The sequence below is a fragment of the Zeus faber genome (genome assembly GCF_960531495.2).
Source record: "Zeus faber genome assembly, chromosome: 21".
Classification (NCBI taxonomy): Eukaryota; Metazoa; Chordata; class Actinopteri; order Zeiformes; family Zeidae; genus Zeus; species Zeus faber.
Genome location: NC_137208.1, coordinates 6,334,363 through 6,358,425, shown reverse-complemented (window position 1 = coordinate 6,358,425; position 24,063 = coordinate 6,334,363). Strand labels below are relative to the sequence as shown.

Genomic DNA, 24,063 nt, shown 5'->3' with positions numbered 1-24,063 from the left:
ATTTTGCACGGCTCTCGGGGGGGACTAAAGCTACCGCCCAGCACACCATCAACAATAATAATAAACTGACGCTGACAGCCCTGTCAGTTTATGTTTTAGACTCATCTCTGTCAAGAATATAAGAAAAGACAGAAACTCCGGGATACAAACCGATCCCATATTTGACTTTGGTATAATGTGACCGTCCTGGGATCGGCAGCACATGTTCGGATTTGCTTTGAGAATAATATACAAATGCCAGCAACGGCTTTGAAATAACTTCCAGTTGATCGGTGAAATAACCCCCCAAAAAAAACAAGACAGTGTGAGGCAGTTAGGTAAAAACACTTTATTTATTACATTTTCTGGTATAAGAAAGAAAAAAGATGTCCGCCATAGCAGAAGTGCAAGGCCAACGTTCAAATTTACAGCTTCCAGTGTGTCAGACCCCCTGTGGTTACGCTTTGTCAGCAAACCAACCATAAATACATAAAATACTGGTAACATATTTTGGTGGAAAAAAACCAAAACAAAACTTCACAAGTAGAATAAAAACTGTACACACACACACACACACACACACACACACACACACACACACACACACACACACACACACACACACTCGTCAACATTACATGAACTTTAAAGTGGTTTGTAATTTGAGTGCCCAAGGTGATTGATTACAGTTGATATGATTTGGACCAGTGGTGACTATATATTATTTAACATTTGTTGCAGTGGAAATAAGGAGAAAAAAAAAAAAAAAAAGTATTTTATCGTGACATCACAATGTCACGCCCCCCCCCCCAAGACCTCACCGCAACATCAATTAAAAACAGACTATTTACAGCAGGGGTTCCAAAACTTGGGTTTGTGGCCCCATAGTGGTCTGTGATTATTACTTGTTTATTTATTTTGTTTTATTTGAATTTGTATTTATTTTTTAATTATTTATGTATTTATTTAAATAGTTATATATAGTTAATAATTAATATTTTCTTTTTTTTATGGCATAAAAACAAAGTTTGGGAACCCCTAATTTACAGCGTGCACCTAAAGGAGGGTGTTCAAAGGAAGACCCTGCATCTGACGACGAAGACCTTCCATCGCTGGGAAAGACAAGACTCCTCCCACACCTGTGCGGATGGACGGTGAGTCCAAGGGCGGGACGTCGCCAAAATGCATCGCATTAAAATCTCCACGCCAGCTGGCCTCCGTGGACGTGCCGGCGCTTTTAGCATCTATTTTTGTTCTAGCGTTAGTTTACCAGCGTGGCCCAACGCTTGGTTTGATCTCTGGCCTACCTCCTGAATTAGGTATTATTAATAAAAACAACTCGCCGGGATGGTTCAGGAAATGAGAAGCCTCCCAGGTCGTCCAGATTGTCGGGCACGCGAGGGTCTTGTCTCGCTTCCTCGCGGAAAACAAGCTGCGCACGCGTTCGCGCGAGCGAGACGGTTTCGGCGTCTTTCTCACGGCGCCGAGGGAGTTGTGCTGTTGTTACTCTGCTGCTTTTTCTACTCTGTCGCTGCTCTATCACTACTCTACCTCTGTCACTACTCTACCTCTACTCTGCCTCTACCTCTCACTATTCTACCTCTCTCTACTCTATCATTGCTCTTCCTCTATCTCTACTCTATCACTACTCTACTTGTACTCTACCTCTCTTTGACGATCTATTTTCACACGGGACGTTGATTGGGAGACTAGGTAGTGCTAGGTAGTACTAGGTAGTACTAGGTAGTGTGATCCATGTCATGTTGAGGGTGGAGAGTCCGTCCTCCGCCTCACGACGAGCGGAGGTGTTTTTCGGGAAGAAGTGAGAGGAGGAGGAGGGGGAGGAGGGTGTGGTTGGTCGATCATCATCTCCATCTCTCGGTCTGTTTTTGTTTTTTCTTCCTGGTTGGGCCCCCGGCTCCGCCCTACAGGTGGGTGTCCTCCTCGTCCAGGAGCTCCTCCTTGGGCAGGTTGTCGATGGGCACGATCCAGGCGTCGTTGAACTCGCTGTTGAGCGGCATCTTCTTCTCCTGCATCTCCGGCTGCACCTCCATCACCTCTAGCGTGGGGTTGTCGTGGTAGCCGTTCTCCACCGTGTGCAGCTCCTCCGTCAGGTGTTGCTGCGGAGGAGAAAGGCCAAGGCGGGGAGTTTGATTCAGAACCGGGATTCCGTTAAAAAAAGAAAACAACGCGGCTCCAAGTGGTCAGTTTTGCCGACCCGCCGTTTCGCCGCTCCGCCCGGCCACGCCGGCACCGGCGAGCGGCGCCGCCCGGTGGCGCAGCACGGAAACTGCAACGGAAGACTTGAGACACGCATCTCATTTTAATATTGCACTTAAAACGTCCGGTTTCAGGTCGGCGCTGCGGGTGACGCCGCTGTGCAAGCTCCAAAACGAGTCGTACTTGTTATAAAATCATTTCAAATCTACCTGCGTGTAGGATATTTATTTATTTATTTACCAAGTAGCCGGAAAAAAAAACCCCACCCAGACGGGGGGATCGCGCCCCCTCCATTTTTTGGGGGGTTAATCTAAATTATTGATTTATATTTTGTTGCCATCGGGAGCTTTTGCCGCCGTTTCCTATTTATTTTGCACAAAGGCGTCAAAAGCACAAGTCAGTACATATCGCCTTGCCGCCTGTTTCCCTCTGCGCTTGGAACCGCAGCGGACCGCAGGCGGAGGCCGATGCCGCCGCCTTTCCTCGGGTCCCACCGCGGTCGCGTTTTCGCGGGTAGGATGCCCAGGGTAGCGTTGCCCCGGGGCGTCGCCTGACCTGGTTCTCGTTGTAGGGCTTGCGGTGGTGCGAGGCGTAGACGGCGAGGCCGATGATCATCACCAGCAGAGCTCCGCACGACGCCAGGATGGCGATCAGGGTGGTCTTGTCTCCCGAGTTGGCTTGGGATTTCTCCTGCGGCACAAGAGGGAGGGAGGGAGGGGGGCTCGTTAAAACGGCACTTCAGGTGAACCGTGCCGGGGGCCGGAGCCGCCGGGGAAGCAGGTTTGTGGGTTCATAGGGACTCTGCGATTTACCTTTTGGATCTCCTTGTAGTAGCGATCTGCAAGGCCAGCGTCCACTGCGGAGGGGGAGGGGGGAGAGAGGAACGAGCGGATGCGTCAAATCGGGGGTTCGATCAAAAAAGTAGTTCTCAGAGCAGAAGCAGACTTTTGAAGACGGAGCGGAAAACCGCGAATCACTCTCCGCTTTGCGAGTCGGCAACAGTGTTTAAAAATAAAATAAATAATTTTAAAAAGTACGGAAATGTTTTTATGGGGGTTTTTTTTTTGTTTTTTTTTGTTTTTTTTTGTCGTTCGTAGATGAGCGACATGTTTTCTTTAGTTTCATCCGCAACGAGCCTCAGTGGCGTCCGGCGCTGAGGGGGGGACACAGGCCTCGCCCACGTCGACAAACTCGAAAAGCGTTCGAGTGAAGCAGCCTGGGCTCCGTTTAGAGGGAGGCGGCGGGGCTCCCCCACGCGATTACTTGATCTTACCGGCTGGATGACCCATGAGCGTATCTGACGACGTATGACGGTACGATGAACTGCAGGGGGTTATAAATACCAACTCATACCATAATACCTCGGTTTGGAAGAGAACAAAGTGCATGCTGGGTAAGGCTCCACGGCGGGGGGGGGTTACCTTTCCCGACGATGTCGGCGCCCTCGAAGACCAGCTGGTCCCCGCGCTGCCTCCATCGCAGCGTGCAGGCGCCGTGCACTATTTCCCCCATCAGCCGCTTGCACATCGTGGCCAAGTCCTTCTCCTCTTTCTGGAGGTCGGGGGAACAAGCGTCCGGTTACTATGGCGACACGACCTGCGCGGGCGGGCGCGGGGAACGTGACACGGCATCAACGTATCCCGTACGTCCGCTAATTATTATTATTTTTTTTGGAATTAATTTAATAATAATGTTTTTTGGGGTTTTTTTTTTCGTACATTTCTGTTCGACGTGATGATGTGGAAAATAAATAATAATTTTCGCAAGATTTCAAGGAGCTGTGGTCAGGGGGGGTGTGAACTTGAGTTTGAACAGAATGAAGAAGGACCCAAGTCCTCGTTTTTTAGGAGGAGGAGGAGGAGGACGACCGCGGCCATAACGTCAGGAAGGCGGCCGTTCGGCACAGTCGCGGACCAAAACATTTCAGACCATATTATCAGACGTCGGAGGCCAAATATTTTTTCGGGATCCTCCGGACGACTGAACGGCGCAAATGCCGATGACTCACGGAGGAGAAGCGGAGCACACTCCCCTGAGAGGATGTGATCACGCACGCACCAGTTTAGGCCTCCAAACAGACCCCAAAAAAAACGCCAAAAAAGAAGCCGAAAAGGTAAACAAGACGTGAGGGGGGAAGAGCAGAGGAGGAGGCGGCTCCACCTCGTCTAACAATGGCCGGAGAGATCAGACGTGATGTCGCCCTGACAGGTCAAAGGAGGGGAGAGAGGGGGGGGGAGTGGGGGGCGAGAAGGAGGGGAGAGAGAGGGGGGAGAGCGAGAAGGAGGGGAGATGGAGGAGGGAGAGTGAGAGAGGGGGGAGAGAGCAGGAGGAGAGAGAAAGGAGGGGAGAGAGAGGGAGGAGAGCAAGAAGGAGGGGAGAGAGAGGGAGGAGAGCAAGAAGGAGGGGAGAGAGAGGGGGAGGGGGGAGAGAGAGGGAGGAGAGAGATAGGAGGGGAGAGAGAGGGAGGAGGACAGAGAGAGGGGAGAGAGAGGGAGGAGGACAGAGAGAGGGGAGAGAGAGGGAGGAGGACAGAGAGAGGGAGGAGAGCAGGGAGGAGGGGAGAGGGAGGAGGACAGAGAGAGGGAGGAGAGCAGGGAGGAGGGGAGAGAGAAAGGAGGGGGAAGAGAGAAAGGAGGGGAGAGAGGGAGAGAGAGAAAGGAGGGGGGAGAGGGAGGGGAGAGAGAGACGTGGGAAAGAGGAGGAGGACAGTCTCTTAGTTTCCACCAGGCCTCTTCTCCTCTTCCTCCTCCGCTGAGAACTGTTCCATCGTGCGCTTCCCTCCTTCCTGCCGGGGCGGAGGGAAGCAGCGGAGGGCGGATGACACCCTCCGTCCCTCCGCCTGGGAGCAGACACCGCGGCCGCCCCAAAACAAACAAAAAAAAAAAGAGACAAAAAAAAAAAGATGCCAGACCGGTCGGTACGCGGCCACACGTGCAACTCCCCGCGGCCGTCCCTTGGTGTTGCAAGATCTTAATTGCAAGGCCGCGTCTGATTCATCAGGTCCAGCCGGAACAGACGACGCGGAGCGATGAAGGGTTCGAGTCTTTTTTTTATTTTATTTTATTTTTTATGTTATCATTTTTTTGGGGGGCGGGGGGGACTTGGCTCCTCGGCGGTAAAAACGACGTCGTCCGACTCGGTTCGTTCGGTCCAGTCGTTTGGCCACAACAATGCGCAGCACAGTTCTGCATGTTTGTGACGTACGCTAGTGGTAAAATTCACTTCTCGCCCGATTAGCGGCAGACCCCGCCACCGGCACTGGAGGTAGCATACAGAGGAGCGCATCTGTTCAAAAACACATTGAGTGGATGTTTCCAATTCGGTGCCAGCTCAATAAAGGTCACGTAGGTCCAATCAGACCTAAAAATCGGATTTAAAATTTTTTTTTTTTTTTTTTAACAAAATAATGTGACGCATTAGCACTTTAAAATAAACCCTGTCCGTACGTTTTTTTTCCTCCCTAAATCCGTCATTTCCAACCCAACTCTGATTAAATGTGTGCCCTCACCGCGCCCTCTAAATGAACAGTGGCGTGTACGCCGTACGGCGTCGGTAGGTTTGTCATGTTTTGTGATCGTTACTTTGAATCACTGGGTAGAAACTGTCAGCGGCCTCATTTTATCGTGTCGTAAAATGAGGCCGCTCCCGCAGCCCCCCCCCCGCCGCCCAGGCGCGTCTTACCTCATGCTTGCTGTTCAGAGGAAACTGCAGAGACAAAGGAGACGTTTGGGAGTTAAAGTCACATCTCAGGTAGATTTAATAGACAACAGCAGCGGTGAGCCTCTCGTGTTGCTGGGTGCTGGAGTGGGGTCTTTGGCCCCCTGGGGGTGCTTGAAAGAAATGCAGGGGGTCTGCAGCAAAGCTATTTTCATGTTTTGTATGCAAAAATATTGTATGTTTTCATGTAAACATACTGTACATCAAATGAATATATATGATGTCATTTCGTCACTATAAATATATATATTATCATATTGTGGCTGCTTAAACCATACCCTCCCCACACCACACATATATAATATATCCAATATATATTATACAAAATATGTTTTTTTTCTGAAGAGATGGGAGGTTCTACAAGAATTTTACAGCATTTCTTTTTCAATATTTTAGCAGGCGTGAGTGGAATTCCAGAGTCCATCGGCAACACCAGGCTCCATCTCACCTCAAAGGTCTTGGCATGGACTCCTGCGGCGCTGCCCCTCGTGGTGAAGGACCTGCTGCTGGTTGGAGCGCGGGGGGTTGTGGTTTTGGTCGGCGGCAGGGTGGTGGCGCCGGCGGCGGCGCTCGGCACGGCAGGAGTGGCGGCGGCGGCGGTGGTAGTGGCGGAGGGGATGGTGGTGGTTGGAGGTTTTGTGGTGGTGGCAGTGGCGGCAGCGGTGGCGGCAGCGGCGGCGGCAACGGTGGTGGTGGTGGCGGCGGCGGCGGGGGCCAGTGTGGTTGGGTTGACGGAGGCCCTGGTGGTGGCCGCCGCCGGCGCAGCTCCGGGCGTGTCCCGCTTCGGGGTTGTGACTCCTGCCGGCGGCAGCTGGGTCGTCACCCCTGGAGTGGAAGAAGAGGAGATCATGGGATGGTTCTACCTGTTCCTGGTCTTTAACCAAAAAAAACCCAGCTTTGACTATGTTCCCCCGCCTGGGATTTTGCCGATTCGGACTCCGTCTCTTGTACCGTCGGTTCGGCTGCCGATCACAAACACAGTCGGAAGAGCCTTCGCAGTAGAACAACAAGTATTTTAAGCTGCAAACTGAAATATTCGACGATGTGATTAAATGGCCATTACGGATATTAAGCGTGACTCGGCAGCGGCATCTACTGGCCGAAGTCGGCACAAAGCATGCACAACACAAAGCGACGCAAAGCTACGTCACAGATAAAACTATCTGAATATCGCCCCCCACAAAACTGGGCAGCGGGCAACGTGAGACTCAATCTCAATAATAAATGTGGTTATGTGACGTAACTCACGTCGGATGCACCACCCTCGTCTCACTCACACCCCATCCGGTGTCGCCACCTTGTGGCGCTACGCAGAAACGCCAAAAGACGACTTGACTTTGTTATGCTGTGAAACAATTTTTCTTCGTGGAGTCTCTTCAAGTTGGCATTGTTAGCTCACCGTAATCATTTCAAATCAATATTCCGTGTCAATGTATTCATTTGGTTAGTGGGCACGTAACAGGCAGGATAATGCACAGCTCACCGGTCGTTGTCTGCAAAATAACGCCCGATGGGCTGTGACTGAGGCTCCTGCTGAGTTGAAGTATTATGGAGTAACAGTCGGACTCACGGTGAAGTCCCGAGTTCAGACGCCTACGCTTGTTGCTCCGGTTCAACAATTTCCTACCTCCATAAATGAAAGCCAAGCAGCATCAACCCTTACCTGCAGCTCCGGGGGTTTTCCCTGCCGTGGTAGCTTTCGTCAAGAATGCCGTCGTTGCCCCGGGCGTGCCTTTACCGTGGACGGGGCTGAGAGTCGGGCTGGCACCGGCCATGCTGGCCTTGTTTGTCGGAGCGGGCGGCGAAGGCGTCGGAGCTCCGCCAGTGCCGCCGGCGTGGGGGACCGCGGGGGTGGGCTTCGGTGGGTTGACGGTGGCCGAGCTGGCCGGGACGGTGGGCGCCGGGACGAGGGGCGCCGGGACGAGGGGCGCCGTCCCGGGCGCCACAACCACCACGACGGTCGTGACAGTGGGTGTTGTGGTGGCAGTGGCAGTGGCAGCGGCAGTGGCAGCGGCGGTGGCAACGGCGGCGTTGGCAACGGCGGCGTTGGCAACGGCGGCGTTGGCAACGGCGGCGGTGGCAACGGCGGCGGTGGCAACGGCGGCGGTGGCAACGGCGGCGGTGGCAACGGCGGCGGTGGTAACGGCGGCGGTGGCAACGGCGGTGGTGGCAACGGTGGACGGAGTGGGTGTGGGTGTGGAAGTGGGAGCCAGGGTGGTGGGCAGGATGGTAGTGGTCGGCTTGTCCGTGGGTGCGGCGGTAGGGATCCCGCCGGTCGTGGTGGGCTCTTTGACCTTGGGCGTCGTGGTGGGAAGTGTGGTCGGCGCATTGGTCATTTTCTTTGCCGTCGTGATGTCCGGGTCGGAACACGCACAGTGGAGGAGAAGCCCTGGAGACAACGCAGCACAAAGCATCGCCAACAGTTTAAGGCCACGTATTTAATTGGAGCTATTTGATGTCATTCCGCAGGGGCCACTAAACATATTAACCAGGCCTTTTTCGAAAGGGAAGCAAAATCATTGAAATAGCGACATGACAGGACTGAATAGGCCTTTTGTTTTTCTTTGGAAAACAAAGCTGTCTGTATTCATAAACTCTGCATAACTTGAATAATCACTAATAAAGTTACAACATTAATAAATTGGTAGGTCGTCCAGCCCGTACCAGCAAACTCAGCCTTGTTTACATTTAATTTTGCAAACAGTGCTAGAACGGTGAGAGCATTATGTCAACAAATAAAGCTTTCGTTGAATGAGCACGTCATCGTTGTTCATACATTTAATTCATCAAGGTACTTTTCCAAGCCAATATCGTTGTATCCTTGTACAGTACTTTCCTCAAAATATATATGCAAATTATAAATTTTTACTTGAATGGAGGTTATGTGCATCACTGACAAAGCAAATCACGTGAGAATTTTATTCAGTTTCCCTCCGTAAAGTCCCGTGATAGATCCGTCTCCCTGCGTTTCCCTATTTATAGTGAGCGGGACAGGATGTTCGGCACAATAACACAGGATGCGCCGCTCCCACCGCCGCGGCTCGTCCCCGCGCACCGAGAACAATCCTGCTCTGGCTGTGGACTGGGAGCACTGGGACGGAGAACAATGGCTTCCACAACGGCCAACTCCACCCTCCGTCCCGAAAACACACACAGGCACACCTGCTAACCAGCCCGCTTAACGCCACACACCGCACACCAGCACAAACTCACTGTATTTGAAAACAAACTAACTTTACTCGACAAAACAGCGTGATCGTGAAATATCCTGACACAAGTTGTAATGCTGCCTCTGTACCGCGATTCACATCGTGATATGTATCATATCGTTATCTCTCTATCGTGACACACATGGTGATATGTATCATATAGTTACCTCTGTACCGCGATACACATCGTGATATGTATCATATCGTTATCTCTCTATCGTGATACACATCGTGATATGTATCATATCGTTATCTCTCTATCGCCATACAGACCGTGATATGTATCATATTGTTGCTTCTGTATCGCCATACACATCATAATATGTATCATATCGTTACCTCTGTATTGAGATACACATCGTGATATGTATCATATCGTTGCCTCTGTGTCCTGGGATGTAGCATGATACATATCACATCGGCTCTGTATCGTGATAGGTTTCGCATCCTTGCCTCTGCATTTGTGATAAGTATCGTATCGTTGCCTCTGCATCACGATACAAATCATATCGTTACCCTGTATTGTGATACTTATCGTACCGTCACCTCGGTATCGTGATATGTATCGTTGCATCGCGATGCGTATTGTGTCGTGAGATTGCAAGCGATACCCAGGCAGCCCTGCCTCCCATGACTGTCATTGTCACAACGCAAAGCCCGATTCATGGATCAAGTGAGCTGATGCATACAGGCTGCGAGCCCCTCCCGCGGCCCGTGGAGACATTTCAAACTGGACCACGGAATCGTCGCGCGACGGGGCAGGCGGCGGCGGCGGCGGCGGCGGCGGCGGTGTGAGCCGGGTAAGGTTATCGGGCGTCGGCCCCACGTGGCGACCGAGGGGAAGGTTGTCGAAGCTCCCGCACAAGATGCCCCCGATTCGGGACGAGGGGGGTTCGCTGTTCCCGACGTGTCCTCGGATCTGCGGCTTCCGCAGGGTGGAGGGCTCACCTCACAAAGGGGGAGCTGTTCAACACGGAGCCCGACAAGTCGCAAGGACGTGGTAACTATTACTTTGTACAAACGATGACGTGGAATACATTTTTACTGCTTGTAAACATGAATGATGAATGAGCCAAGATCCAAATGCTCTTATTTCATAAATTGGTTTCCCTCCCTCTCCTCTCGCTCCCGTCTCTCCCCACCTCCCCGTCTTGCCCCTCTCCCCCTTTTCCCCCTCTCCTCTCCCCCCTCTCTCTCTCTCTCTCGCCCCTCTCCTTTCTCTCCCTCCTGTCGCTCTCTCTCCTCTGTCTCGCCCCTACCCCTTCTCTCTCCCCCTGCCTCTCTCTGCAGCGCTGTCAGTGGCGCTGAGATTCTGAAACGTCAAACAAGTTCACACGATGTTCAATACGTTCATATACAATATGTTATGTTCCCATGTGAGGACCAAATTGCCAAATTTAGCAATTCATCATTCTATTGATTGCGGCATGAAACCTCTCCCTGCAAACACACACACACACACACACTGCTCCCACCACGAGGCCCGCTACGCTATCTGGGCTGAACCCCGTCAACCCCGAGCCGTCGCTGATGGATCTGTGTTTTTACCCGGCGATGGCACCCGGCAATCCGGCTGCTATCAGCACCGAGGGCTGCTTTTACCTCACACACACATTCCAAGACGCACGCACGCACGCACGCACGCACGCACGCACGCACACACACACACACACACACACACACCACCTGTAGTGTCTCAAATACCCTTGCACTGCCTTCACCTAATCCCAAAGGAGGAATAGAAAGATAAAATCCAGGAAGGGGCCAGCGGGGATAATTCCTCCTTCCTGGTTTCCTGCTGTTTTTCCTTCTACTCCAGATATTCAGGTATGTCAATCTGCAATACTTATAAATTAAATGTAAAAAAGAAAAGAGTATTTTTGATTATTTTTTAAGCCTGTTCCCGCAACTTAACAAACTGTTGGATAAATATTAAATGTCAATCGCCTAACAAACAGTGCAATAGTACATGAATTATAATATTACAAATATAGTAGTTCTGAGTCATTTGTGATGACATCACTTCATGTAATGTGGCTGAATCTGTATCCACAAGGTAATTCAAGGAATAAAGTGTTCAATTGTCAGTTATTTATGTAAAGAAAAAAAATATATATATATTTTTTTAAGTATGATAAAAGTATGATATCAACATAACAGTATTAATATCATACTGGTACTACTCTGTTCCAGATATTTGTTTTAGGCCACATTCATGATTGTTATCCAATTCATCATAACTTAATGGTGGTGCCAAACTGTTTTGGGTTTTTTTGTTTTTTGTTTTTTGTTTTTTTACTCTGGAGAGAGAGGATTCATGTTTGTCATCTTTTCCGCAGCCGCTCTGAGGTTCCAGTTCAGGCCCCGAGTAGGAAGTGTTATTTCAACCCATTTGAAGTCGGCTTTATCGCCGGTGAAAACAAACCGGCGGGTCACTTCTCGCCCGTCGCCCGTAGAAACAAGTAGTGAGAGTCTGATGAAAGTGCAGAATCCTAAACTGGCGAAACGTCACCGGCTCCCCGTCTGAGAGTGCAAACGACGTGGGGATGTAATCGTATGAATTTGAGGACCAGTACTCGCTTGTGTAAAATCTGGTGTTGGTCCGGGGGGGGAAAAAAACAAAACAAAAAAAAGCTTTTATTCGTGGACAAAATGTCTGAAACAAGATTTGTGAAATTCTACGGGTTATTTAAAAAATATATTTTGTTCTTCTGTTTTTTTTTGCCTGCTGGCAGCTCTGGAGCATCAAGATAAATCTGACTTCTACTGGAGTTTGTTCTGGGGAAAAAAAAAAAAAATGGTTTCCTGTCTTGGGGGTGGAGAAGGCATAAGGGAACGTATAGCAGCAAATAAAAGATAAAAAAAAATGACTCCAGGTTGTTCCATCTGGTCCCGTTGGGTCCAGAGGCGTCTGGATGTTATTCTGTGGTTCTGTCCCGTGGTACAGCCCTCGCGGGGTCAGACGGCAGAGGGTGTGAGAACCGACCTGTTTTGTTTTCCCTGGATCTTCCTGTCCACTTTGGCTCAGATCTGCAATAGGAAGAGCTTTCCTTGCCCTCCGTGTGCTGTGTGTGTGTGCGCGTGTGCGTGTGTGCGTGCGTGCTTGTTGATGTTAGCTTTAAGAGAGTAGGACCAGGTCCAACTAACCCTCTCCACCAGGGCTGAACCAAAACCTAATATGCTCGGATATGTTGCTGAACACTGGTTCCATCCTGGTTCAGCCCAAACTCCTCTTGTTCTTCTTCTTGTTCTTGTTCTTGTTCTTGTTCTGTTTCCTGAGCCTACGCTGTACGACAACATTGCATATTGTATGCACTGTATGTGCCAGGTCTTCAGAATCAACACCTTAACCAATCAGAAGGCATATTTGCAAGATACTGACGACGACGGTTGGACGCCCTCATTGGCCAGAGAGTAGAGGCGGAGTAGAGCGGAGAGCGATGGGGGCAGAGTGTACAGCAGATGGAGGGAGGTGGAGGAGAGACAGAAGACGTAATGTAGAGTAGAGGTAGAGAGGGTGGACTAGAGAGCAGCAAAGTAGAGGGAGGGTGGAGGTTGAGAACAGAGGGTACAGTAGGCATAGAGTTGAGTAGAGGCAGAGGAGGTAGAAGGGAAGACGTGGAGGTAAAGGGGGATAAAGGTTAGTAGAGGGAGAAGAGGTAGAGAGAGGAAGAGGAGGTAGAGGGAGGTGGAGGTAGAGTAGAGGAAGAGGAGGTAGAGGGAGGTAAATGTTGAGTAGAGAGGGAGGAGGTAGAGTAGAGGAAGAGGAGGTAGATGGAGGAAGAGGAGGTGGAGTAGAGGACGAGGAGGTGGAGTAGAGGTTGAGTTTGACGCCCTTGTCCCTCTCTCCTGGAGGAACAACAGATCGCTCCTTCCTGAACACACAGCGTGGTGCCTGCACGGTGATTCTAACCGCTACCTGATGCCGCGCTCCCTGCAGCCCAGACGACCTCCATCCCACAGCCCCGACCGCCTCCAGTCACAAAGAAAGAGCGCAGTGAAACAAAGTTTGGCATCGAGGCCGCGCCCGGGCCTTGAAGGCCGCCCGCGCCCCGGATGGCGGCGGCGTTTGGGCCGAGCCGAGGGCCCCGGCGTCGGGGTCGGAGGGGGCTCCTCTGCTCGCCCGCCCCCCTCAGCAGGAGGTGCTGTTGTTTGGTTTCAGATGGGCGTCGAACCCAATCCTGTTCAGCGTTCAGGGGCCTTGGTGACATTCAGGAGACTCCTTGAATTGTCCCGACTTCCCGTCGGCTGTGTAGTTAACCCCCACCCATCCCTATTACCCCCATCCCCACCCCCACCCCCACCCACCCCCACCCACCGCTGGACCAAGGCCCCACACAGACTGAAACAGAAAGGCACCTGAAAGGGAAACAAGTTTACAAGTTTAAAGCTCCCTGCCTAATAACTCAAGATATTTTAAGAGGCCAAATAGTGTGTGTGTGTGTGTGTGTGTGTGTGTGTGTGTGTGTGTGTGTGTGTGTGTGTGTGTGTGTGTGTGTGTGTGTGTGTGTGTGTGTGTGTGTGTGTGTGTGTGTGTGTGTGTGTGTGTGTGTGTGTGTGTGTGCGCGTGTGCGTGCGTGTGTGTGTGCGCGCACATGCGTGCGCGTGTGCACTTCCCCAGCCGGTTTATACTGCCAGCTTGTTAGTTCCGACCGTCCCTAACCCCCTAAAATTGATGTGCGCCTGAGCGTGAACACGCACCATACGCGCCAAAAATAGGGAAGAGAGTAAATAAATAAATGTAGCTGTCGCTCTGGAGGCCGGGCCGGACAAAGCCGCCTCTTAGCTGGGTGACAGCCCACACAAAGCCCCCTCTCTCCCCCACGTGCGGCTCTGCCTGGATGGGTCGCTCCCGCACTCCAGCCCCCTGCTGCGGCCGGGGCCTGTCAGGGGCCGGCCGGACCCCCGCCTCCCCGCCATGGTGGGACATTGAGAGGGGTAATTCAGCCGGGGCCGGGGTTCGGGAGCGATGGGGTTGGGTGGGAGTAGAGTAGGGGGGAGCGGGGTGCAATCTAACGAAGGGGGAGGAGGGGAGGGGAGGGGCTGGGAATGTTGGAAAGGCTCCGGGGGAATAATAAAAGACGGACAAGTGAAAGGGAGGAGAGGAGGATGGGGGAGGGAGGGGCAGGGCGGAGAACAAGGAGAGAGAGAGAAAGGGCGAGAGCAGAGAGGTCTCGGACGCTGTAAATCTAACCGTCAAATGGAAATGACCACACGCACGCACACACACACACACACACACACCCACACACACCCTCTGTGTGTTTTGCATGCTCACACAGACACTTTCCTCGGTAACGACCAAATTCTTGGTCCTTGGTAACCAGGCGCTACAAGTGTTTACACGGACCGATCCAAGAGGAGCGCTGGCGCTGAGGTTCAATGTTAGAGCTGCAACACCAGCTCTACTGGTCTGGACCTAGAGCTGTGTGTGTGTGTGTGTGTGTGTGTGTGTGTGTGTGTGTGTGTGTGTGTGTGTGTGTGTGTGTGTGTGTGTGTGTGTGTGTGTGTGTGTGTGTGTGTGTGTGTGTGTGTGTGTGTGTGTGTGTGTGGTACGTAGTCAAGCAACAGGCCGCCGGGCTGTGTTCCATATTGATCGCTCCGAAATGGGCTAAGTCAGGGCGTCAGCCATTTTGGAGGGTGCTCCAAATGTCACTCGAAAATGGAAACAAAGTCCCAGTCCCCCCCCCCCCCCCCCCCCCCGCCCGCACGCGCATGGTGAGCGGCACAGGGTTCAGTGTGCTCAGCATTAAAGTGGTAATCCGTCGTCTGCGTCGGGTGTGTATATGCAACATCTGCAATCGCCCTCGTCTTCGCTCCCAAGCCGTCGCTTCCTTCGCCGCCGGCAACGGAAGGAAAGGGAAAGGAGAAAAGAGTACATACGTACCCCCAATACAGTGAAAGGCTGTTTTCCTAAAAAATAAAAAAAAAATTTAAAAAAAGTTGCCGGCTTAAAAAAGCATGACACGCGAGATTTTCTTTAAAACACAATTACCTTACGGATTACCACTTTAAAACGAGCGTGTTTTGTAACACAGCGCCCGAGATAAAGGTGTGATTTATCACCCCACAGGCTATTAGCGGGGTATTAGCCAACATCGCTCGGAAGAATTTGGAGCGGAACTTTGTTTAGGCAAGGCCCTGATTACACACACACACACACACACACACACACACACACACACACACACACACACACACGGGCTTGTGTTGCTCTTTGCTAATGAATTCACCACCGCGATGTTTTCTTACAAGTGGAACAGCGACGGGAGTTGCCATGAAGTGATGATGCAGAGAAAGTAGTGTTGGGACTAGAAGAGGCGTGTGTGTGTGTGTGTGTGTGTGTGTGTGTGTGTGTGTGTGTGTGTGTGTGTGTGTGTGTGTGTGTGTGTGTGTGTGTGTGTGTGTGTGTGTGTGTGTGTGTGTGTGTGTGTGTGTGTGTGTGCGTGCGTGCGAGATGGGTTGTTGAGTGAGTGGGTGTGCTTGAGAAAATGTGTGTGTGCATTAGTGTAGTGACATTAGAGGGAGTGAGAACAAGTTGTGTGTGTGTGTGTTTATGTTTCTGTGTGTGTGTGTGCGTGCGCGTGCGCGTGCACGCAGTGATAGAGTGCAGAGAAGGAATGAGGGGTCGGTGTGCGGGTGTGCTGGAGAGTTGAAGGTCCGCGGTGGTACCAGCCGCAGGCCTGATTAATGGCCACCTGCCCGCGCTGCTCGGCATTCTGGGTAGCTTTTGGTTTCGGGGAGTTTGGGAGTGCGAGGTCACAGCGGAGCGTTGAACGATCCGTTCTTCCTTTCTCCGCGTCATCGGACGGCGATGGAGAGGCCTTCGCGGAACACAGATCTGAGCCTCTCAACCCGCGGCCCGTGGACGCGTAGGAGGTCCCGGCTGGGGGCCCCCCAGGACCTCCCTGAATACTTCACAGAACTTTTTTGGGAGGGACATGTCACTGTAATCGGACAACTTCTTGATTTTATGAGTTGAAAGTGACAAGAATTGTGAAGCAAATAGTCCATCGCTCTCTTGTTTACCTTTTTATTTCATTTTTTTCTATTTTTTTTATTGAATTGTTTCTAATTAAGCTAAAAAAAAAATAATAATAATTCAAATATTTTTTTAAATGGTTTCAATTTTTTTCTACTTTAATAGAAAGGTTGAATTTGGTTGAATTTCTGAATCGATGTGAAAATTGGAATGTCCATAAGTTGTTGGAAGTTATGCAACAGTCTTGTGCTAAAATGAAATACACCGATAGTCGCGGATAGTTCGAAACGTTTCAACATTATTATCATTATTATTATTTTCGGGTGGTGCGCTGAAAAGCGGGTGGCAGCTCCCCTTGCGTATATCAAACGTCCATATAGCGATGGGGAATCGTGCCGCAGAGCGATCTCATCGACCGAAATCAAAATCGGATCGAGCGGAGTGGAGTCCCGACACCACCCGGCCCCACCCGGCCCCACCCGGCCCCCCTGTCGGCAGCACGGAGAGAAGTCGGGGATACGGGAACGTCCTCGCTCTGCGGAGAGTCGCCTCCCGACCCTTTAAACCGTGATCTCCGCCCTCGAGCGCCACATACGTCAATACCTCACCAAGGAAAAAGCTGCGGTGGGGCGGGGTTGGGGTGGGGTTTTCACATTACAAAACGGGGTTCTGCGGATTTTTGGGACTTTTTTGGACAACGCCTGAACTGCGTGTCGTGTTGAAGCGGCAAAACCGAGACGCCGTCGCTCCCCCCCCTCCCCCTTTCCTCCCCCCTCGCCGCTCAGAGGAGGAAAGCGAAACCCAAGGCCGTCTGGCACCACACCTTTTTACTGGGAAAGGGGGGATGTTGACAACCCCCACCCACCCCAGCTCCATTGTTCTACGCTCCCGCGAAGTCCAGTCACGGGTTTATTCAAAGTGCGTTATCACACCAGTGTCTCCAGCGGAGGAGCAGTGAGTTGGAAAATAAAAAATAAGAACACAAATAAAGTCCCCAAAACCGACCTCCACCGTTCGGCTACGTTTTGAGGTGGCGTACGGCGAGTCCGCGACGATCACACGCGCGACGGGTGCCGTCATAGTTCTACCGTCTTTTTTTCCCCGCGGTTGGAAAAAGAAAGGGTCCTGAAGGTTTTTAGAAATAATAATAATAATAATAATAATAATAATAACAATAATAATAATAATAATAATCGTCCCCGGTTTCCCTGGAATTTCCAATGTTTTGTTAATATTTCCACTTCAATACCTCCTCCAGTGATTTACCCTCCGCTGCCTGGAGTCAGGAGGAGCACGTCGGCAGCCGAAACCGCAGCGCGCCCCGCTGACTCCGTCCGCCTGGATCTGGTAGGAAATGATCCGGCGGTCGACCTCCGCCCGTGACCCTCCGACCCCGCCCAAACCCGAAACGAAAGGGCCGGGAACGACCCCCCGGCCTCAGATCGGGAAGAGGAAAGAACCCAATAATGGACCCTGCTTCCTTTAACCTCCCACCCCGACAATGATTTATCTATGTAGTTAACGCCGAAAACACTTCACCTCTGTACGGTGACATGTTAAGTACTCCATGGTGTATGTGACAAATAAAAAATCTTGAATCTTGGATCTTGGTGCACGTACCTCCATCTGCAGATTTATGAATGGAAATGCATCTTAATGTTGATGCGGTGTGAGGTCATAACGGTTATTCCATTGAGACGGATGCTCACTTCGAGTCATGTCTGCTTCCTCTGGGGGCGGGGGACACCCCATGACTTTTCCAAAAGACTTTTCCAGGAGGCTTTCAACCTCGTCAAGACATCGTCACACACTCAAAGACTTTGTTTTGGGTTTTTGATTTCCCTTCCCACCCCAGAAGGTCACACACACACACACGCGGCAGGATCTGGCGGGACGACCATCACAGAGGATCCCACCGTCTGGGGGGGTGCTATTGGCGGGTTATGTCAACAGACACGTTTTTTTGGGGTTTTTTTTTTTACCTTAAGAGGACGTTTCATCTTGAAGGTCGTTGGGAGGAGGTTGTTGGGTCTGAGACGGTCACAAACTCTTCTAGTCTACTCTGCTACTAGTCTGGGACTGATCACAAGAGTTTCTAGTCTGTCTACCAGTCTAGAAACTAGAGACCGGAGACCAGAGACTAGAAAGTAGAGGCTAGAGGCTAGAAACTAAAGACTAGAGACTAGAGACTAGAGGCTAGAAATTAAGACTAGAGGCTAGAAACTAAAGACTAGAGACTAGAAACTAAAGACTAGAGACTAGAAACTAAAGACTAGAGACTAGAGACTAGAGGCTAGAAATTAAGACTAGAGGCTAGAAACTAAAGACTAGAGGCTAGAAACTAAAGACTAGAGACTAGAAACTAAAGACTAGAGACTAGAGACTAGAGGCTAGAAACTAAAGACTAGAGACTAGAGGCTAGAAACTAAAGACTGGAGACTAGAGGCTAGAAACTAAAGACTAGACTCTAGTCTTTAGTTTCTAGTCTTAAGTTTCTAGTGTCTAGTCACTAGAGACTAGAAACTAAAGACTAGGGACTAGGGACTAGAGACGAGAGACTAGAAACTAGAGACTAGAAACTAAAGACTAGAGACTACAAACTAGAGACTAGAGACTAGAAACTAAAAACTAGAGACTAGAAACTAGAGACTAGAAACTAGAGACGAGAAACTAGAGACGAGAAACAAGAGACGACAAACAAAAGACTAGAGACTAGAAACTAAAAACTAGAGACTAGAAACTAGAGACTAGAAACTAGAGATTAGGGACTAGGGACTAGGGACTAGAGACTAGAGACTAGAAACTAGAGACTAGAGACTAGAGACTAGAAAGTAAAGACTAGAGACTAGAGACTAGAAACTAAAAACTAGAGACTAGAGACTAGAGACGAGAAACTAGAGACGAGAAACTAGAGACGAGAAACTAGAGACTAGAGACTAGAAACTAGAAACTAGAGACTGGAGACTGGAGACTAGAGACTAGAGACTAGAGACTAGAGACTGGAGACTGGAGACTGGAGACTAGAAACTAGAGATTAGGGACTAGGGACTAGGGACTAGAGACTAGAGACCAGAGACTAGAAAGTAGAGGCTAGAGGCCAGAAACTAAAGACTAGAGGCTAGAGACTAGAAACTAGAGACGAGAAACTAGAGACTAGAAAACTAAAGACTAGAGACTAGAGACTAGGGACTTGGGACCAGAGACCAGAGACTAGAAAGTAGCGACTAGAGACTAGAAAGTAGAGGCTAGAAAGTAGAGGCTAGAGACTAGAGACTAGAGACTAGAGACGAGAAAGTAGAAACTAGAGGCTAGAGGCTAGAGACTAGAAAGTAGCGACTAGAGACTAGAAAGTAGCGAATTGAGACTAGAGGCTAGAGACTGGAAAGTAGAGATTAGAGACTAGAGACTAGAAAGTAGCGACTAGAAACTAGAAGCTAGAGACTAGAAAGTAGAGATTAGAGACTAGAGACTAGAAAGTAGCGACTACAAACTAAAGGCTTGAGACTAGACAGTAGAGACTAGAGGCTAGAGACTAGAAAGTAGAGACTAGAGACTAGAAAGTAGAGACTAGAGACTAGAAAGTAGAGACTAGAGACTAGAAAGTAGAGACTAGAAAGTAGAGACTAGAAAGTAAAGACTAGAGACTAGAAAGTAGAGACTAGAGACTAGAAAGTAAAGACTAGAGACTAGAAAGTAGAGACTAGAGACTAGAAAGTAGAGACTAGAGACTAGAAAGTAGAGACTAGAGACTAGAAAGTAAAGACTAGAGACTAGAAAGTAGAGACTAGAGACTAGAAAGTAAAGACTAGAGACTAGAAAGTAAAGACTAGAGACTAGAAAGTAGAGACTAGAGACTAGAAAGTAGAGACTAGAAAGTAGAGACTAGAGACTAGAAAGTAAAGACTAGAGACTAGAAAGTAGAGACTAGAGACTAGAAAGTAGAGACTAGAGACTAGAAAGTAAAGACTAGAGACTAGAAAGTAAAGACTAGAGACTAGAAAGTAGAGACTAGAGACTAGTCTGGGACTCTTGCAAGACCGTCATGGGGGGGGGGGTTGATATTATTTTGATTCTTAAATCTTGGGTCTTCGGCTCTGGCAGTGTGAGCTTGAATCCCGAGGATTCCCATATACATAAGTCCATTCCCTTTATTTCCATTTTGTACCCCCACTCTGTATTACTTTGAGTTATTTTATTTTATTTATATTATTCTATTTACTGACTGCATTACGTTTTAGGAATCAGTTGGTTTCAGTTAGTTAGTCAAGTAGAAATCAGGCAGCAATTGTGTTCAGTCTAGAGCAAATCTTACGTAATCACCGGCTGCGTTGCATTGACATTTCATTGCATGTACGTATGGAAGTGTGTGTACGTATGTGACGAATAAACCTCCTGAACCTTGGACCCTGAAGAGGTGTGGGATCCGCCGTGACCCCCCTGTTTAAATCCTGTCGTGTGAGCCGGGATGGGAAAGGAAGTCTTTGAACGCCTGGCGCTGCCTTTTGGAAGATCTTTCGCCTCGTCCCTGAGCTTCCCTTGACGTTCTCTCTTGAGATCTTGAAAGTTTTGGGACTCGAAATGGTCCTTTGGTGTGTACTGCCTTGACACCCCCCGCCCCACCCCACCCCACCCCCCAAACCCAGTGAATTAAACCCAAATCCAGTCCAACGCTTTCCACAGCTCGGTATAAGGTCATGGGTGCATTTCATTATGCTGCCCGTGTGTGTGTGTGTGTGTGTGTGTGTGTGTGTGTGTGTGTGTGTGTGTGTGTGTGTGTGTGTGTGTGTGTGTGTGTGTGTGTGTGTGTGTGTGTGTGTGTGTGTGTGTGTGTGTGTGTGTGTGGAGGGGGCGGGGGGGGGGGGGGGGTCTGACTGTTAAGAGGGCAGCAGATGTTCCACGGTGCCGAGCCCGGACCCGCTGTGTCGTTCTAATTCAATTTCGCTCTATGAACGTCCACTGTCCGTATCTTATTGCAATTAGAAAAAGTGGTGACGAGTGCTTGTGTTTGATTTTACTTTTCATATTTTTTAACACTTGAAGTTACTCCCACTAGTCATTTTGTGTCAAAAATAATATATAAAAAAAGAAATCCCGTAAGCCTGTCATCAATAACGCCCCGTCACGCATTTTATATATATATATATATATATATATAAATAAAATATATATGTTTTTATATATATATATATATTTTTTTTTTATATGTTATTATATGTAGAAATGGTATAAAAAAAAAATTTGAGATAGGATTTAGGCAATGAAAGATAACCGATTACACTGTAAAGAAAAGTACAACACAAACCAATAGAATAAAAAAGGAAGTAACATTTCATCAGTTATATTATTATTATTATTATTACTATACATGACTTTATGACTTCCAATTTTTTGAAGTGGTTGTAATAATTAACCTTTTTGTGTGTTAAAAAAAAAACAAAAAAAACTAAATCTATATCGACAGTTGATTTTTTTTTTTAATTTTTTTTTTTTTTTTTAATCTTAATTTCAAATGAGTTGAAACCGCTCTGGCTGAACTGGGTCCCGCTGCGGCTTTCGGTGCATTATGGGATGGGTCTTGCCGTTGGCACCTGTTGCTGACCGGCCAAGAGGAGCCGAGGGAACGAGAAGATACGCTCACTTCGAAACGACTGACCGGCCATGAAATAAAACAACAAAAAAACATCCATCCCCGCTCCTATTGTGCACGACAATAAAAAACAACAGAACCCACCGCACAGCACACACCGCACAGCACACACCGCACAGCACACACCGCACAGCCCAACAACAAACGCAAATATGGGGAAGGCGGCGAGACGAGGAGGCGACCGCTCACCGAGGGACAGGAGCAGCGGTGTCCTTCTGTTTCCAGTCATGTCTTCGCGGTACAATCCCCTGGTTCTTCCTCCTTCTCCTTTCTCTCTCTGCAACTATGAACCCCAGATGACGGTGGCGCCCCGTCACGCCTGCCCTCCCGGATCCGCCGCTTGAATGGGATGACGCGGGGGCTGGGTGGGGTGGGGCGGGGCGGGGCGGGTGTTCTTGGGAGTTGCGGTCGTGGTTGTAGTTGTTGTTTGTTTGTTTGTTTGTTTGTTTGTTTGTTTCTTTTTTGTGGGGTGGGGGTGTGGGGGTGCGTGGGGTTTGAACGGCTGGAATGCTCTTCGTGCGCCCTCCCTCCCTGCTCTGCCTGGCCGGGCTGCGGCTGCGTCTCCTCCGGGGTCTCCTCTCCTGCCTTCCCTGGACGCTCCGGGGGACTCTGAGGCGGAGGAGGTGGAGGCGGAGGAGGAGGCGGAGGAGGAGGAGGCTGGGCTCGGTGTTTCATGGGGGGGGGGGTGGGGACAGAGCGGGAGGAGCCGCGGCCCCGGACCCGGTGGCCCGCGCACGGCCCCGCGGCCCCCGAAGTAGTGGCCCCGGCAGAGACGACATTTGGTCCCGTGTTACTCGGTGACCGCTGACTGAGTATAAGTGCAAATAATACCCCCACGCAAAAACCAACCCAGTGGCCATTACATGTTAAAAGTAACTTGAACTCAATTCAATCCGTTTTTGGTTTCACCGTGATTATTTCAGTCAACCTAAAAATTAAACTTCTTACAGTTATTTTAAGATGGTTCAATGATTGTTGATCGATAATGATTGACATTTCTCAAAGTATTCAAGTAAAGTTACTTCAAGTGTTAAAAGTACAAGTAACTGTAACACGGCATGACGTGTCTGCTGGAGCTTTAAAACTGTAAAACTAACTAAAGTAACTAATTTAAAAGTAAGTTAAAGTGCCCGTTGTAGCTTTAACTTTAAAAGTAACTAAAGTAACTAATATAAAAGTAAGTTAAAGTGCCCGCTGTAGCTTTAACTTTAAAAGTATCTTAAGTCACTAATATAAAAGTATGTTGAAGTGCCCGCTGTAGCTTTGTCTTTAAAAGTAACTAAAGTAACTAATATAAAAGTAAGTTAAAGTGCCCGCTGTAGCTTTAACTTTAAAAGTAACTAAAGTCACTAATATAAAAGTAAGTTAAAGTGCCCGCTGTAGCTTTAACTTTAAAAGTAACTAAAGTCACTAATATAAAAGTAAGTTAAAGTGCCCGCTGTAGCTTTGTCTTTAAAAGTAACTAAAGTAACTAATATAAAAGTAAGTTAAAGTGCCCGCTGTAGCTTTAACTTTAAAAGTAACTAAAGTCACTAATATAAAAGTAAGTTAAAGTGCCCGCTGTAGCTTTAACTTTAAAAGTAACTAAAGTCACTAATATAAAAGTAAGTTAAAGTGCCCGCTGTAGCTTTGTCTTTAAAAGTAACTAAAGTAACTAATATAAAAGTAAGTTAAAGTGCCCGCTGTAGCTTTAACTTTAAAAGTAACTAAAGTCACTAATATAAAAGTAAGTTAAAGTGCCCGCCGTAGCTTTAACTGTAAAAGTAACTTAAATAAAAATATGTTAAAATTCCTGCTGTAGCTTTCTTTCTGCAGATGTGCACTCGTGTTGATCCCAATAACAATTCCAAATGAAATGGGCTGGGTGGTGTCATGGTCAATCACAAACATAAATATATAAATATAAATAAATATAAATCCATAGTAATTACATATTTGATTTGAAAATGAAAAGTTGGAAGTATTTGAAATGGAGTATCCCAGTACAGACACTTGAAAAATGTTCAAATACCCTGACACAAAATGTCTAGTGGGAGTAACTTAAAATGAAATAAAAATATGAAAAGTAAAATTCAACACAAGCACTCGTCAACACTTTTACTTACATTACTCTTAGTTGCTTTAAACACTCTAAGTTACTTTACTTCACATGGTACTAATCACACGAGCAACGTTTTTTGTTTTTTTAATTCAAATAATTTATTCACCGAGTGGTTGCTCCTATTTATGTGCTGGCGCTCCATCTGAAAGCTCGGGAAAAAAGAGAAGCTGCACTGGAGGGATTTGGTTTTTTTTGGGGGGGAAAGTGG

At 48.8% G+C, this 24,063-nt stretch overlaps 1 protein-coding gene across 1 annotated transcript; it reads right to left on the bottom strand.

Annotated features, from left to right (window-relative positions):
- Positions 1-313: 313 nt before the first annotated feature.
- On the bottom strand, positions 314-22,342 carry podxl (podocalyxin-like). Its single transcript, XM_080022053.1, has 8 exons — positions 21,944-22,342; positions 7,580-8,305; positions 6,365-6,741; positions 5,881-5,904; positions 3,621-3,750; positions 3,012-3,055; positions 2,755-2,889; positions 314-2,099 (listed from the first exon to the last, which is right to left on the bottom strand). The coding sequence occupies exons 1-8, from the start codon at positions 21,981-21,983 to the stop codon at positions 1,905-1,907; spliced, it is 1,671 nt and encodes a 556-aa protein (XP_079878179.1). The 5' UTR covers positions 21,984-22,342; the 3' UTR covers positions 314-1,904.
- Positions 22,343-24,063: the final 1,721 nt, after the last annotated feature.